The following is a 17743-nucleotide window of genomic DNA, read 5'->3' as shown; positions in this document are numbered from 1 at the left end:
ATTTGTATTGATTTTAATGGAATTCCAGCATTTCACAAGTGCCATTTCAGAGACCTTACTGCCCCTCGGAGTGAAAAAATAATGTGACGGGGAAACACTGCAATGTGCTGCATGTCAGTGCCCTGAGCAGAATTCATTGAGAAGCTGCTGCAGAACACCATGCTGTGCCTGTAGATGAATAATCTTATCAGGAATTATTACTATTCTGGTAGACTTTGGGGGCCTCACTGCTCAATTTGGAAAATTGCTCCAGTGCAGATATCCAATATTAGATAACCCTCTGCCCCAGGGATAATTACTTTCCTGTGCATTATATAATTCTTTTTGGACTCTTATTCATAGATCTACTCATTAGGATGATTTAGTTCTCTCCCTGCAACACATTATTCATTTGAAAGGAAAAGGCTATTCATAGCATGTTCAGGGGTCCTTGAAACCCATCCAAACATCCCGCAATGCTGTGGCTTCTCCAGCCCTCGTCTATCAGAGTCTGCTTATTTATATGTGGAGTTCATACTCTATTTATACTATTCCAACTTGTGTTTCTCATCTTTTCCCACTCAGGAATCACTGTACTTTCCCTCCACATCTATAAAAGTTTCTTTTTATCCAGTCAGGTCCCACATGGGAACAATGTGCCTGCAATGATGCAGGGACCTAATTTTAGGGGTTTTTTTTTTTGGGTACACCATTTGTCTTCTCAATAGCGCATATCGTTTCCACAAGCAAAAGGATTTTTCTTAACTTTGATGTAGCCATGACCAACAACTAAATTTAAGCAATATAATTGCCAAGAGATTTAAGGTGTAGATTGACAGAGATCAAGATTATTCAGATTGTGGAAAAACAAAAGCGTTTCAACTTTAGAAACCAGAAGCGTATTCATGGAGGAGCCCATCATTCACTGTAAGATGCTGACTGAGAAACTTTGCCTCTCACTGGGGTTTAAATGTGAAATAAATGTAGATAATCCACAGCACAGCTGGTCCCAAGCCTTAAAAAAAAAAAAAAAAAAAAAAAAAAACAGAAAGAAAAGAAAAACTATAACACTGACTACTTCTTAATTACATCCTAGCCCTTTGGGATCAACCGGGCGAAGAAAAAAAAAAAAAAAAAAAAATCAATAAGAGATACCAGTATTCACCTTCTCAGTGTCATTCATCAAAACTGTCAGTGCTGTGCATTAAATCATAACTGCTGTCTCTCATAATATCAACACGCAAGAGTTGATTTCCTTGTTTGTCCAAAAAAAAAAAAAAAAAAAAAAAAAAAAAAACCAATTCTGCCTCTGACCCGATCATCAGACCATGAAGTGCAGTGAAAAGTGGCTAAAAATAAAATAACCACTATCAACTAAATTAGGTGGAAAGTTGTAATTTTGGCCTATTCCCCCAGTGAGGATGTAAATGGATGCATGGATGGAGACATGAAGGAGCAACAGCAGACAATGTGAATGCTGATGTCAGCCGCTGATACCTCGAATCATAAAAATCGAGGCCGTTCTTCGTGCAAACTGTGCTGTCACCCAGCACATGTAATGCCCTCCCGCTTTAGATTTGCAGAATAGAAGGCAAACTGGCCAAGGCTGAACTGAATCGTAATCCTTTTCTTTTTTTAAAAAACACAAGAGTGCATCCAGATGGCCCATGGTTCAGCTCAGCCACAGGAGGTCTCCAATACACACCGAAACACGATGTTCCTCTGCGAGACCCAGAACGATTTGCAGCATGTTGTCGGTGTGATCAGACAGATGCCAGAAAGAGAGAAAAATACTGAAGACACAGCACACTGTGGGTTGCCGTTTTCTTTTAATTAATTTGATCCGTCAAAGGATTTTTACAAAGTCTGCTATGTAAATGCTATTTATTCCCCCCCCCAAAAAAAACAATAATACCATTCATGAATACAGCTGCACGTTGTTGACATATCCGGACTCCAGGGAGATTATTATGTGCAGAGTAGCACCCAGAAAAGTCAATGAACAGGCAATATTTCATATCATAATAGTTCTGTTATAAATAGAAATAAATCCATGCAATATTCATCTCTAGCCGTCGTATTTCTTTTCAGATTTTGGCACCATCCTTGAGATGAGGTCAGCGAGAGTGTCCTGAGGTCAGCTCAGGTTTTCAGATAGGAAATAAAGTCGATAATTATCCTGAAGACAATTGAGTCTGCGTTTGTTACGGTCCAGTATCAGAGACTGATTCCTAATGCAATGGCTATTCAAGTACCAAAAAGGAAGTCCCCACTCACCCTCCCCTTCGATGATAGAAACCTTGATGCAAAAAGCCTGAACCTCCAAATAAAAGAAAGAAAAGAAGAAAAAAGGGACCCCATTATGTAAACGACCCTCAGCGCTGTTTTTAAAAAATACTCACGATAGTATCAATAATTGCATGATTTATAAACGTTCTTTTTCCTCTACGTATCATACAGGCTTAGGAGCACTGCACGTCATGTAGCTGTCAGTGCTGTGCAACAGATATTCGTTAATACTACTGATAACAATATTAATAACGATCAGAACAAGTCATCATAAAAATCAGCAAATGCTATTCAACTACCATGTAAAGGAAATGTTTCGACAGTGTGCTTTTTTTCTTCCAAAAGAGAAAAAACCCAGAACAGAAAAAGAAAAGGCTCCGGGAAGCACAGTGTGAAGATCACACCGCTCCCACAGAAGTTGGCACCGTAACATACTGTACACTCGAAGAGACTGACGGTCCCTCGGAAACAGAGGAGGCTGTCAAAAAGGAGCAGAGAAACATGCAGGCCTCCAGTTTGGTATTAATGTCAAAGGCCTCGCCATTCACTCTAGGACAGGCAAAAAGGAAGAAGAAAAGAAGGAAAAGAATCAGGCTCAGGAAACATGCCCAGAAATTAAGAGAGACTGCTGAAGGGAACAAGATGTCCTGCAAAAAAATAAAATAATAATGATATTTTATATCTATTCCTGCAGAGAGCTGCAGGATTAACTGATGCTTTTTCAGATTCGAAAGAAGAGCAAATCAAACCAAGAAGCAAAGTTAGAATGCATTAGAGTGGGCAGAAGGTGGCAGATTCATAAATAATTCTTGACTTAAGGGCTTGTTTGCACAGTGATAACCCCGAAGAACTCATCTGGCTGTTGAAACATTAGCTCTGCACCTTTCAAAAAAACAGTCCACTCATTTCTTTGCAGCAGAACGCGACGTGCGGCCGCCTCATTCTTACTGAGAGTGCAGCGGAAATTATTCACTGTGAGATACGGTTTCCGTTTCTGGGCTTTAATCTGAATCAGATTGTGCTAAAGCGAGTGGGTTAATTGTCGATGCTGAAACTGAAACCACTGCTGAGGAAAGTCGTCGAATTTTTAGTGGTGCTTTAAGTGTTGCTACTAATAGTTACATCTGTGCATTGAGAGCCATTTAAAAAAAACGAAAAAAAAAACCCACTAACACAAGTCATGATTGAGTTTATACAAAGACCTACACATTTTTATTCAGAAAGAAAAAGGGGAAATAAATGTTTTTTAAAAAAAGTCAAACACTGGGCAAAGTTGTTTCCTGAGGCAAGTTCAAATCTAGCACAGAAAAAGAAAAAACCAAAACATCTCTCATCTCTTTGAGCACTAAGCAAGGCTGTTTCTCTAATAACAAAGCAATAACAAACCTATTTAACAAGACATTATACGCCCACTGGGTTGCCAGTTTGGTAGCTGACTCCCCCAAAACCTTCAGCCACCAGGGGCAGAGCTGACCAACAACAGAGTGTCCCCGCCTTGGCAAAACTCAGCTCAATGCCTATGGCCAGTAGCTTCAGGTGTGGTGAAGACAGAGAAGCCAGGCAACGCCATGCCTGCACAGCTCTACCAGCAGCTCATCAGAGGATGGTGCAGAAGAACTTCTTCTCCCGGAAGGGGTTCTCGGAGGCGGGCACGGGCACGATGAGGGGGTCCTCGCGTATGTGCGCCTCGCAGTATGCCATCAGGTCTGCGGCGGCTTTGGATACCTGAAATATTCAGAAGAAATTTTTTGATCAGACATTTCAGATTTATTCTTTAAACTGTGTGATGATGTTTCCAAGGCCGTTTTTTGGGGGTGCTACCAGAAACACGCAGTCCTGCATTTCAGATTTTCAATCAATGTTCATGTTGTTAAAGTTGCTTCCAGTGTTCTCTTACTAAAGTTCAGTAGTCATGGCTTCAAAGTTCAAACTCATCCTGGGGCCATAGCTGCATCTCATTTCTGATCTCTGCACTTTAGCTGCAAAGCAGCATAAAGGACCCCCAGAAAATAGCGAATAACATCGTATTACACAATTTATACCAGATGATTAGTTTTTCCCCAGAATCAATTAAATGCTGGCTTTCTTTGTATCTTTGTTAAGAGATAAGACAAAGATCGGTTGTGAGAAGCTTCCCTAGTTGGTGCTTAAAAGCTAAAGAGGTTGAAACGGTCACTGCAGCTCATGAAATTCATGCAGTCACATGAAATCCAGTGTGAAGGAGCTCAGTGTTCAGAAGTTGCAGGGTAACCCTTCTCTGGGCATGAAGTGAAAAAACAGTCCTGTTATGAAATATCTTGGAAATCAACGACTCCTGAGCTGAAGAGGACCGAAACCTTTCACCTTGCTGTCAGCGCAGAGTGTGGAGACCCCATCAGTGCTCAAGTCCAGCTCAAGTACAGGTTTGAGTAACTCGCAGACGTCGGACCGTACGCACACATCAAAGTATTCATGGTAAAGTTTTCAAACTAGTGACCCATCAATATTTCAGTAACCGAATTAATTCGTATTGTACAATCAAATTCAGACTATGGGCACCAACTGATGAACTGTGTAAACATTTACCAATATTCCTCTCATCTATCAGTCCCGGGCATCATCGCTTGGAGATGATTTTTTTGCGACTATAATAGTAATGCTGGAGAATTATGTTTTTATTCATTTTTAATGGGAAACACTGGTTTGCTCTTCAGACCCCACTGCGTTAGTGTCTTCTGTCAGACTCCTCTTTCTCATCCCCCCACACAGAAACATGTTCCCTTACATAGGAAAATAAAGTTGTGGCAGTATGCAGATAGCACGTTTCATGTTGCCAACAGTAATGCTTCGCACAAACTTTTTTTGCGCAGGGTAAAAACATTTTAGTGCAAATATTAGTGGACGAGGCCCAAACGTCTTTTCTTGAGAGCAAGGTGAATAAGCTCACACATCTCTGCAGCTCACCATTTATTCATTCTCAGAGCAGATGTTTCTGAAGTTAAACTCACACCAGATGAGACCTGGGCAAATTGCTGTAAGGCTCTTTCAACTTGCATATTGCCGATGTTCCCGATTTGTCAGCGCCTGTAGCGACTGCACCGATGACCGTTACCCGACCCTCAGGAACCAGGGCGAGAAAGCTCGTCGAGGTAACTCACGGGTCTTAAGGTGGGACTTCAACAAGCATGTGACATCTTCCAAGGCAAATGAAAAGAAAAAAAAAAGTCGAACGGTGACCATAAATTTTATAGTACAGTCAGACTGTATGTGAATGCAGGTTTTCAACTGCGAATTGAGTGGGAGGTTACGGGAGGGGAGGCGGCAAATGGAGAGCAGAGGAGCAGCTGCATCAGAGGGCTGGCGAGGGCTCAGGGATCTATGTGGAGGACAGAGCCATCTGATCTCCTGCCTGCCACTTCACCTCACCCACTGCTGCTCTCACAAGAGAATAGCACAGCTTTGGTCCTCAGCATGGATTGTTACATTACCGTTTCGACCATCTTGCAGCCTGAAATGGAGCCGTTTCAACTCAAAATCCCACAAAAAGAGAAGAAATGGCAGAAAACCAGGATGTGTTATTCAGTTTCTTAATTTCAACATCCCTACCAAGCACTTAGCCACAAGGACACCCATATCTATTTAAAAAAAAAAAAAAAAAAAATCTATTAAACATGTTCTCTTCCCTCTCTCCCCACAAACAGCCTTTACTGCCTGCTTTGCTTTCACATCAGGCAACCACAACAATTTGACAATACGCTCACAGGTCACACAGTCTGGCAAACACTGAGGTACATCATGCTGTGCCAGTAAATCGGAAAACAAGAATAAAAGTCTGTAGCCATCTCAACAACTCAGTTTTGAGCCAAACGCCAATGTCAGCGAGCCGACTTTAAGAAGCTTTATCGTGTTTACAGTATCAACCATATTTACCATATTAGCATTATGCTGTTTGCTAAATGCCACAAAAACAAACAGTCCAGGCGATATTATCCATTAAATGAAATATTGGCCACATTAAAAAAAATGTGACATTATTAAAAGGTCAGGGATCACCAGTGTCCCCACAGACCATCCTGAAAGGAGCAGTGAAGCCTTTGATTTTGTTCCACATGGTTGGACTGCTGAGAGGAATGGCAGACTCTCTAATCGTAATTCATTCTCACTGGAAAGTTAGCTTTTGCCCAAATTTTTAAAACCCAAGAACAGTTTAGATATACTCATGGCCACTTTATTAGGTACATCTGCTCATTAATGCAAAAATAATTTCTAATCAGCCAAATGCATGATGGTAGCTCGGTGTAGCTTGACACGTCATCATGCTCAAACTGAGCAGAGTGAGGGAGAAAGGCGATTTAAAGGATTTTCAAGGTTGAGCATTTCAGAAACTGGTGATTTACTGAGATGGTCACCATTTGGGGTTTACAGAGAATGGTCTAAAGGACAAAATACTGAGTGAGCAGCAGTTCTGTGAGTGAAAATGCCTTGTTGATGTCAGAGGGGAATAACCAAACTTGATTTGAGATTATAGGAAGGCAACACGAAGTCAAATCACCACTTGTTGCAACCAAGCTGTGCAGAAGAGCATCTCTGAATGCACAACCCGTCACAACTTGGAGCAGATGGGCTACAGCAGCGGAAGACCACACCGAGGACAACAGAAGACTGGATGATGTTTGGTCTCATGAGTCGATTTTTGCTGCAACACTCACATGGAAGGGCAGCATATGGTTTAAACACGAGAGCATAGACAAATCCTACCTTGTATCAATGCTTCAGGGGTGCTGGCAGTGTAATGGTGCAGGGAATATTTTCTTGGCACACTTAGTACCAACTGTGTATCATTTTAAGACCCCATCATATCGTATTTTTACTGAATGTCCATCCTTTTATGACCATGGTGCACAGATCTCTTGATGACCGCTTACAGTACGGTGTTGTTGCACGTCAAGGTGCTCAAATCTGTCTCAGACTGATTTCTTAAACATGACGGTGACTTCACTGTACTCAAATGGCCTCCAGTGTCACCAAACCCGTTTTTGCATGCAACTGAACAGGAGATTGTTAGCAACTGTACTGCATTCATGTCAGCATCGACCAAAACATGAGGAATGTTTAAAGCACCTTCTTGATGCCATTAAAAAAGGCAAAACTGTGCTCTAACCCAGTACAAGCAAAGTGTAACTATAGAAGATGGACAGCGAGTGCATCTCTCATTTTGAACTACTTTTAAAAACGACCCCATGAAAGTACGACATCCTGTTCAAACTACAAATGCACAGCGGAGTCATTTTCCCCCCACTGCTGCTTTCATTTCCATCGAGCACCTCTTTCAGCAAAATCCAACCCAAAGTTAAGTTTAGTTATAAGCTGTGCAATGCATGAAACTTAAAAAGGAAAGCCAAGCATACTGACACAGCAGTGTTACCACGCATGGCTACCTCTCTGCATCATTCTGTCAGCTTTCTGCTCCAGCCACGGTACTGTCGCCACCTTCTTCCAGCTAATGCGTTTCTATTATTTATGTCTGCACCTACATCATGGATCCCCTTTTGCAGTTCCTCTGTTGCTGATAAAAGCTGTTAAGTCACCTAATACTCAATACACCACACGGTGATATTTCAGAACAGAGGTGTCTGTGCTGAAACTAAAAAAAAAAGACTCAACGCCACACTTTAGTTGGCAGAATTGTAACACTGCATTCATGAGAGGATCAATCGTCATCAGTGACTGTACGCTTACAGACCCACCAGTGATCTGAATATTTGGAATAATGTGACTAATGCGTTGATTAACAGAGAACTTTAATTAGCTGAAATAAAAATTAGTCGCTCAGACACAATGTACCCCAAATGGCTACCTAAAAACTAAAAAAAAGACCAAACTCAGGCACTAATTAGAGAATCCAAGCTCGCATGAAGTGTGAACACTAACAAAGCAAACAGTTTAATTATTTTCATAATCAAAGTAAATGCAGTCATTATATTATTATGCAACTGCAGCCAAATGCTCCTGCTCTGAACAGGAGGCTCACAGGACAGAGAGTGGTACTGCTCAGTGTGTGTCGTCAGGCCCAGACTGATTGTAATTACACCGCAGCCCCATGATGGAAGGAGAGTCCTCCTAATTAGCACAGATCACATTCCTTTGGCTGATTGAGCAATTAATGAGAGTGTGGTGATCCCTCAATCAGCAGCACAGAGACCGCTCTTGTCACACTCTCCCTCGTCAGATCCCTTAATTAAATTTAAGGGATCGCCAGGCGTGGCCAAGTCTCCTTTTCCCTCTGCTTTTATATCCATGCACATTCGAGTTCTTTTATGAAGTATTATTTGGATCGCCACATCTGATGCACTATGCGGTTATTAAATACTAGCAGCTGTCTCGCTTTCGTTGAGCAACCACCGAGAAAATGATACAGATGTGAATCATGCTGCAACTGAAGCTGCTGTTTTGCAGAGCAACAAGATCCCCCCCCTTAATTTGGAAATTTAAACAAAGCTTAAAATATGTTTCCTGAAAATGTCTGAACACCATTACAGCTAAGCTAACGCTTCATATAAAAAGAGGAAAAAAGCAGATGATCCTCAATACTTAACATCAGTGTAACACCTGCATGAAAACCAAAGTTAGGAGGATTTGGCTAAAGAATAGAGTTGTTATTAAAGCAGTTTTTTCTATAAAATCCTAAATTGACAGTAAAACTTTAATTCTCATCTTAAGACAAGAGACTCATTATATATTGCAATAAACCATTTATAACTCCATGCTGCTGAAATGCGTGTAGAGACGTGGGTCACAAGACAATAATTTATGAATCAAACAATATTTTTTCAGCTGCCTTGCTGTCGTTCTGGCACCATCCTGTGAATCCACTCGAGAACTGGCTGCAGGCCTGAACATAATGTGCAAAAAAAACAAGGAAACTGTCCATTTTTCTGATGCTGGGTTTTCTTTCTGCATAGACAGTCTGATAAGACTGCCATCCAAAACCTGAAAGTTCTTCTACGCGGTTGCATACGGGGGAGGAAACCTCGCGTTTTGATTCGGGAACACTGATGCTCTACGTCAGAATGGCTACTTACAGTCATGTGAGGGGACACACCTACCTACACTCATGATTCAGTAGCTTTAAAACCACCTTTGGCAGCAACAAATTGGACTATCAATCTCTCACATCTTGTGAAGAAATTTTGGACCACTCTTTCTAAATTTGTAGAGTTTGAACAAATTTAGAATGGTTTTAGAGCCTAAATCTCCCAAAAAACATTGATTTCTTGGCATTATCCTATAGATGCTGGAGAATTTGGATTTTTATTTTCCCATCCACTGCAGTGAGTTTCCCCATCTCAGGTTGGCAGATCACGTGCCGTTTTGTCCTTCCTCATTTCCTTCTAGTCTTAGTTTTTCAATCATCTCTGCTTCACTCTAAGGTAAAGACGTCTCCTTACATAGAGTACTTACTAGTCAGTGCGCCATTATTCTTACAAGTTTGCAAACTTAAGTTGTGCTGCATGATCTTCTGACAACTCTTCCAAAGAAGTCAGACTTGTTCAGTCATTTTCTAAATGTACTCATGAACTTTAACATGCTAACTGATGCCTGCAGAGAGGAAGCTCTTGGCTGTCAGAGCACTGCACCGTCTGACCTTTGGGGTGAAACTGCTGGGACGTCTGCTCCCGGGACAGATTGCGTTAACACACCTGAATGCTCCAGACACGCAAACTGCCAAAACGGCTGCGTTCATAGAGGTGCTCACACCTGCTGATGATCAGTTAATGAAGTGCATTTGATTGTCAGCATCCTGGCTGAGCGGCTCGGTGCCTGTGGAAGCAGTGCGAGGATACTGCATGGAGTCCTGTTAAAAACACTTTTCACAGACTCCACAATGATCTCACAAAAAGTAGCCAAAGTGCATCAGATTTATTAATATAATAAAGATATTGCTATTAACAGGCTTCAAAACCAGAGGAAGAATTGCTCTTTAATAATGGGTTTGAACTCAATCTGCTGGTTTGTGTTGAAAAATTAAAAAAAATTCAACATTTTCAGCAATTTTCCAATGAAAATTTGGCATTTTAGAGTTTGTATTGTCTACAAAAATGCTGCAGTCCCATTGCACACATGCTGTGTTAAAAACCAAGTAATGGTTTTGCTGTTCGGTACACTTAATATCTTTAAAACGCATGAGGTCTTATTTTGATGAGCTACCTGAAAGAAGCCCAAATTGATACCTAATCTTCTTAAAACTGATTGCAGTTTCGGGCGGATCACTTTACTTTTTAAGACTATGAGGTTTGCTTGTAAGCAGCCTTTGTGCTGTGCCGAGTAGGAATGAAGGTGTTTGGCCGGCTTCCATGCTTAGCTATATTGCTGAGTGAACAGCCTCTGATCTGCAGGGCAATCATTCCCCAAACACACGAGGAGCCTACTGAATGAGATGACATTAAGTTGCATAAGAAGTCATTCATAAAAGAAAGTGTTCAGAATTGCCCCAACATGCCAGATACATGAACAGAAAACAGGAAGTAAACATACCGAGAAAATGATGCCTGGAATGGACGGAAGCACCAAACTGATGTCTAATTGCAGCAACAGCCTCGAGGTGATCGACCACAAAGAGTGCACAGGGAGCAAAAGTCAATATTTAACCAGGTGTTGTTTAATGAGGAAACAATACTGTTTCACAATAATGTGTGTGGTGGAGAAGTAATCCTGCAGCCACACTGACCTAAATTGGTGGAAAGTTACTGTCAGAGCTGGTTAGCAGCCACCATAGCCCACCTTTCCTACGGGTTCATCCCTCACATTTAACACGCTGGTCTGCTTGGAATTCCAAGCTGTGCACAGCGGAGGCGATGATAAGGTGAACCGAGACTTTGTGCAATGCCTGTCAGAAGACATCGGACTAAAGTTATTTAAAAAAAAAAAAAAAAAGACCCACGTGCATTTTATTGGCATGTCACAGTCTGCTGTGGAAGTCAGTGGTGGGAAATGCAACGGTTGTAGTTTGAGGGTTTATGTGACAGGGAACTAGGCCAAATCTGATAATGTTGACTCAAGCGATATCACTAAGGCTCAGAAAAATGTGAGGATGCAGATTGGGGGAGTTAAAAAGAAGTGATCCCACTTAGCGGATCAGACAGCAGTGGTCGGAGACTACAGCACAACCAGAATTATTGTGCAATGAACTTGCAGTCTCTTTGCCTTTGAAATGGCCGCTTCAAAGATTGAGACCTGATTTTGAGAACTCATGTGATCAACTTTGGTCCTCAATTTGGCATTGAAACACCAATAAGGCAGAGTCCATCTGCCATCAGTTTACAGCTTAATGTAATCATGCTGGCTATTTAATCTAATTTAAATAGTACCATATCACAGCTGTCACTTCAAGGTGCTTTTAAGTAGATCCCCTAAAATAATACAGAAATCCCAACAGTCAGAGGAGCCCTAATGAGCAAGTTCTTGGCGACAGTGAGAAGGAAAAACTCTCTTTTAACAGGAAGAAACCTCGAGCAGAACCAGGCTCAGAGAGGTGCAGCCATCTGCTGTGACCGGCTGGGGGTGAAATTACAATAAGTTTGAAATTCTTCCACATAGTGTGACATGGTTGCTGCAGGAATGCAATTTAACTACAAAATGACAAAGTGGCTTGGCAACTTTGCTTTTCATGTGAGAGAAACAAGAATAGAACCAGTTGAGTCGAGTCTCCTGCTGCAAGAAGTCATCACAGATGAGTTGAGCCCATCAGCGTAAATCTCAGAGTGATTAAGATGTGCTGGAAATCTGTCCGCGCTTTTAAATTAGAGGGCAGTTACTTGTAGAACGTCGCTAATTTGAGTGATTGCAGTCAGAGCCATAAATCAAGAACTCAAACCTCACTAACAAACACCAAACATCATCAAACGTCAATTACTTGCCAACTAGCTAGCGCTGACGAACGTTCCCTCCCTTCTAATTGCTATAAATTGGTTGTTGATCCCTTCCACTACATAACCAAGATTGTGTTTAAAATGCATTTAACAGGTTAAAATAAAGAGGTAGTTTAGGGTCATTTATTTTTCCCCTCCCCACATATGCAACTGACACACGCAATCCACAACCATGTCCATGAACGTCAGAGTAGGGCTGCTCAATTAATCGAATTTTAATCACGATTACGATCTGGGCTTTCAACGATCATTAAAAATGACTGAGCCGATTATTAGCCCCTCCCTCATTTATCCGCGACACCTTAAAGGCCGGTCCGTGAAAATATTGTCGGGCATAAACCGTCCGTGGCGCAAAAAAGGGTGGAGACCGCTGATTAAGAGGACCCGAGGGAAGCTCGGAAAGCTAAGCAGAAGTTATTTGGAGAGGAGAGTGACTGCCGTTGGTTGAAAAGAGAGGTTAAAAAAAAAAAAAAAAAAAAAAAAAAAAAAAACTTCAGTGGTGTTGCACACTATTTTATATTATTTTTTAAAGTCATTATTCAATACATTGTTATTGTTAACCCTTTAAAGCCGGTCAGAGGTGCACGCTCAGTTTTGTGTAACTATTTTTAAATCCCTGAAGAACCCTGAGCCCTGTAAGCTAGCACAATAATTTTTTTTTGCATATGAAACCAGAGGAGTTGTACTTACATCTTATGACATCAGCTTGTCCTCGGTCACGGTTTCCTTCCACATAAAGCTTTGCAAAAATTGCATAAAAAGCGCTTGCAGGAACAAAAACATAATATTCCAGAAACAGGCTTTGCCGATCCGATCAGCTGTTCCTAACACTTCCCACAGTGAAACAGACCTCAGTGCGAATTATCGCGCATGTCCGCCATTTCCTGCCCAAAACCAGAAGTGACGTCATTTTCGCGGAAAATGTAGTTTTTTACTTGTAGGCCTTAAAAGCCTATACTGGTGTTTTATAAGTCATGTTTGACTTTTCTGAATAGTTGCTGGGATGCTTAGAACTCGAATTGCACTGCTGGAAATAGTTTATTTTGATGCACCTGCTGTTTTCTTTGCAAATTTGCATCATAGGATTGTTTTTTCGTTTTTCCTGCAGTATATAAAAATTGGTGTATCTCCAAAATAAAACTATAAAGACACTCAAAATAAATTTCGTGTGGTGGGAAACTATTTTTTGCAACTTTTTTGTATTTAAAGTTTTGAGGGATAAACCTCTTAAATTTCTCCAAGTAGAAATATATGTAAAAAAACAAAACAAAAATGATTTAATTTTTTTGTAGTTTATTGCACTTTTTTGCAATTAATGTAGTTACTATGGACTTAACGCATACATATTATTAAAATATGGGCTATAATAGTTGTATAGCAACTTGAAATGCTCCCACAAATGGCACTACAACATGTAAAAAATAATAATATAAGCTCTGGCGGACTTGGTTCTATAGTAGGTCGTAAGGGTTAAATAAATATCGTCAAATAATCAAGATCTCAATTTCAGTGAAAATAATCGTGATTATCATTTTTGCCATAATCGAGCAGCCCTACGTCAGAGGTACTCCTTCAGAACATCAAGAGGCCCTGCTGATGTCATAGTGACCACAGTTACCTTTTATATACACAATCTATAGAAGTGCCCAACATTCCTCATTCAACTTTACACAATCCAGGGACTCAAAATAACAAATATGCAAGTTTGTAATTACACTGAACTGTCACAGAGTCGAGTTGCAAGGTGGGAAAAAGTGCGCCAAGCATCCATCACGAGTCTGGCAAAAATGCCAGCACTGCAATACTCAAAACTGTGGCGCGCTTCTCTAAAGAAAAGAAATCCAAGAAAGACGAGGGAAGATAATAGCAGTGATTTACTCCAACTGGACCAGGCCATCTAATAATTGGGTTAAAGCTTTTATAATGGACTGAGACAAAGAGTGCACAGTAATAGCGGACCCAGGATTCAACACATGGATGTTATCTTGAATGTTTTATGAGTGCAGAGTTATTACACTGTGCTTCTAAATCAAGAAAACATAATAGGCTGGAGTAACAGAAAAGTGGACCATGTCACAGGGATGAAGGTTTAAACAGGACTAGTGATACATTGTTTCCATGCCTATGTACAGCGTGTGTCTTGGTCTCTAAATATACCTAAACCTGCCTAAAGAAATTTGTGGAAATACAGTCACACTGGCACCGCCTCCTCATGATGTGTCCCATTCTTCAACCAGCATTTGTCATAAGTCAGTGTAATTGAACAGCACGCTCAAGTTGATCAAACAAGTATTCAGTGGGGTTGATGTCATTACTGCCGGCATGCCACACCATCCACTCCACTCCCAAATTCTGGATGGAGTCTCTGATTTGCAGGGGCAAGCACAAGCAGGATCTGGACTCATGGTTGAACATGGTGTTCCTCCACATGTTCAGGTTTCAGTGCACGTATTGGTGACACCAGTGCAAACATGCCTGATGGTGAAGGGCTCGGGACAGGCCGCCACAAAACCGGAGATTGCATGGAGCCTGTTCTAGATCATCTGGGTAGAGAGCCGTTGTCATCCTGCAAATCTGTAGAAGACTGCTAACAGTTCTTAAGTGCTGACAAGGGAGGAAAACAGTCTTCTTGGGACGCCAACTTCACCGCCTTTCTCTGACATCCTCCATTATCGGAATCTTCGTCTTCAATTTGGAGATTGTACTAGAGCTCACTCCAAATAATGCTGCATCTTGGTTCTGCAGCTTGACGTTGTCCTACAGCGCAAGCACCAAATCAGTCAAACGTGGCATGTTTGGATTAGACACCAACTGACCGCTGCAGCAGGGTCCATTAGCTTGCCAAGTTGGCAAGTTTTTCATGGGCGGAACAAATGCACTTTCCTTACAAGTGGTACCATTTAAGGAAAAATAAACAAGATTTCCAACTGTATAATATTTATTCCCAAGAGGCTTTTTGTTACAACAAAAAGAAATTGACCAAAGACAAATTTCCTTACTTTTTGTGCCAGGTTTATTTTGATCTACCTCAATACGTCTGACAGCAAGCCAATTCAACCCCACTGTGGAAATGAGGATTCATTTAAAAATTAAATAAATAACGTTCAAACAGCTGGGCACTGTAGTGTTTACCAACGGTGATTCAAACAGGAGTAATTAGTGCATTAATAAAGGATGCAGATTTAGTGCACGAGTGAGTATTTTAAACACGAGGAAAAGCCAATGCAGTGTGGCTAATTGATGCATTTTTCCCAGTTTTTGGACGACGGCACCATCATCTCGGCCATTTCTTCTTTTAAACAGTGTTACTGTGTGCAAATATGAAGCCATGAGAGCCAAGCGTGATAATGTTGCCAATTGTAAGCCAGCAAAGTTAATTTTGTGCTTTATTCAGACAAAAATGAGCAAAAATGAAATGCTTGCTGAGAACTGTCACTCATCGAGACGCGCCTATTGAACTGCTCCAAAATCCCAGCCGATGTTAGAGGCACACAAAGCTTTCAGTTCCATGATAAGTGGAGGTACGGTTTTTGAGTAATTGCATACTTGGTAACAGAAGCGATGTGAAAATATTTGTTCACGTGCGCAGACAATAACAATAATAAAGCTTTGTACCTTTATCCTATCCATGCAGGCCTCCATCTTCAGTTGCTCCACAGCTTTCCTGGCTTGGGAGATGCTGGCCGTGCTGTTGTTGGCGATGCCGTCCTTCATGGTGCTCCTGTGACGCCAAACAGATGCAAGGGAGGGGGGGAGACTCAGTGAACGTCACATTAAATCAGCACCCCCCTGGCGACAGCTCTACCCTGATGGAGCAGCTACTCTACTACAACCTCACCCCCACCCGTTCCTTTTTACACAGTGAAACTTGGAAGGACCCATTTTGTTTGTCCATTTGTTATCTGAAGAAGCTGCTCTGTGGGCATCAGCTGGACAGCGGTTTGTCATTTTTCAGCCAGCGCTCATGCATGATTGCTTTTCTTCCTTTGTCACGTTATTATTTAGACCAACTGGCGGGGGGGGGGGGGGGGGGGAGGTTAGCAAGGAGTGGAGGGCTGGGAGGGATTAAGAGAGACACACACACACACACACACACACACCCCTAGTATTTTGCTCAAGTGCTCTTCAGCAGGAGTTTATGCTGGTACACCTAGAAAAGCAAAGCACCTGCAGCTTCTCCCCAGTTCCTCCCAGGATCTGCAGATCTTTCCACTGCTGGCCTTCCTCCTCTCAACTTTCACCTCAAGAGTACATCAGCTGCAGCTCTGCAGATCAATTCTCGCAATCACTACATCTTACTCCCATTTTAGCCTCCTTGAGCCACCCCCACCCACCCACTCACCACTGAAATGTCCCAGTTTGGCAGCCACGGCAAAGATGTGCCCACAGATGTGTTTTCTGGAGGTGAGGGGTTGCTGAATCAATCCCCCTTTCTATGATAATATGCATTATTATTATTGCGCATCTATTCTTTGTAAAAAAAAAAAAATCACACAAAAAATGTATTTATCTTAAAGCAGACTGTCGAAGACGACAAATTCTTCTGCCATCCCTCCAGCCTCCACAGCTCTACGGCCAATTTATAGCTTTTAAATCACACCCTCGTAGGAAGCCATCGGGCCTTCTCCGTTTAGGTTTGCTTTGGATGCATCCATCCTGAGGGTTGCTCGGCTGTATTCGCCCCTGTGCAGTTTTATCCAAATGCAACGATGCTGCTAATTGCTGATGCAGATCTGTGAAAACGCGTGCGACTATTTATTTCTAAGAGGAGATTAATCTGTGGACACACAGCGAGCTGCGGCCCTGGTTAGAGCAGAAAACAGCAAACCATGCATCATGTGGGGGGGAGGAAAGGAGCAGCAATGATTTTTGCACTGATGATAAACATTTTGAAATAAATCCCTGCATTGGTCGGATACGCGCTCATTAATGTAGCCTGCAGCCGCCGACCTACCTGAAATGTGCCAGTGGTTTTCCAATTTGGGAGAATTCCGGGTTGACTCCACCCAACACACACAGACACACACACGCGCGCACACACAAAGATCTGTCAAATATGAAACGATAAGAGGAAATCCCAGCCTCGCTTCGGTCTGGACTGAACCCGAGGAGCCAAAAATCTCGGCGTCTTTAAATGTCGCCTCGGCGGCTCGCTCAGTGCGTATTCCGTGTAGGAAGATGAGCTCCAAGCGGTGAGGTCTTGGTGAGCACCACGGCTGGACTTGGAGAGATGTTACGCAGCAGCAGCAGGGGGGGAAACCTCTGTATGACGATCAGATACAGGCTGTGGGGCGGGGAGCACTCGATCAGTGGACCAGGAGCAGCAGCAGCAGGGAGCCGGGATGAGCTTCAGCTGTCCAGAGTGGCCGTAAACGCACCGACGCTGCCTGTTAGTCAAATTAGGAGCGGCTGATTCTAATTAGCTTGATTGCTGCAAAAGGCAGCGCAGGTCTGCAGGCTTTCCCCGTATCGTTTATTATTTTATTTTCTATCAGCTTTGACATCACCGTGTCCCCCTGATGGCCTCACCCTTAACGACTGCACGCGCTCTTAAGCGTGGCTTGCAT

At 42.2% G+C, this 17743-nt stretch overlaps 1 protein-coding gene across 1 annotated transcript; it reads right to left on the bottom strand.

The window, feature by feature from the left end:
* Positions 1-1779: 1779 nt before the first annotated feature.
* gng4 (G protein subunit gamma 4) lies at positions 1780-17499 on the bottom strand. The gene is made up of 3 exons (XM_080869294.1): positions 17131-17499; positions 15792-15897; positions 1780-3993 (listed from the first exon to the last, which is right to left on the bottom strand). The coding sequence occupies exons 2-3, from the start codon at positions 15888-15890 to the stop codon at positions 3865-3867; spliced, it is 228 nt and encodes a 75-aa protein (XP_080725420.1). The 5' UTR covers positions 15891-15897; positions 17131-17499; the 3' UTR covers positions 1780-3864.
* Positions 17500-17743: the final 244 nt, after the last annotated feature.

Source organism: Rhamphochromis sp. 'chilingali' (genome assembly GCF_963969265.1).
Source record: "Rhamphochromis sp. 'chilingali' genome assembly, chromosome: 20".
Classification (NCBI taxonomy): domain Eukaryota; kingdom Metazoa; phylum Chordata; class Actinopteri; order Cichliformes; family Cichlidae; genus Rhamphochromis; species Rhamphochromis sp. 'chilingali'.
The sequence above is the reverse complement of the archived record's forward strand: the minus strand, read 5'-3'. Positions and strand labels throughout refer to the sequence as shown.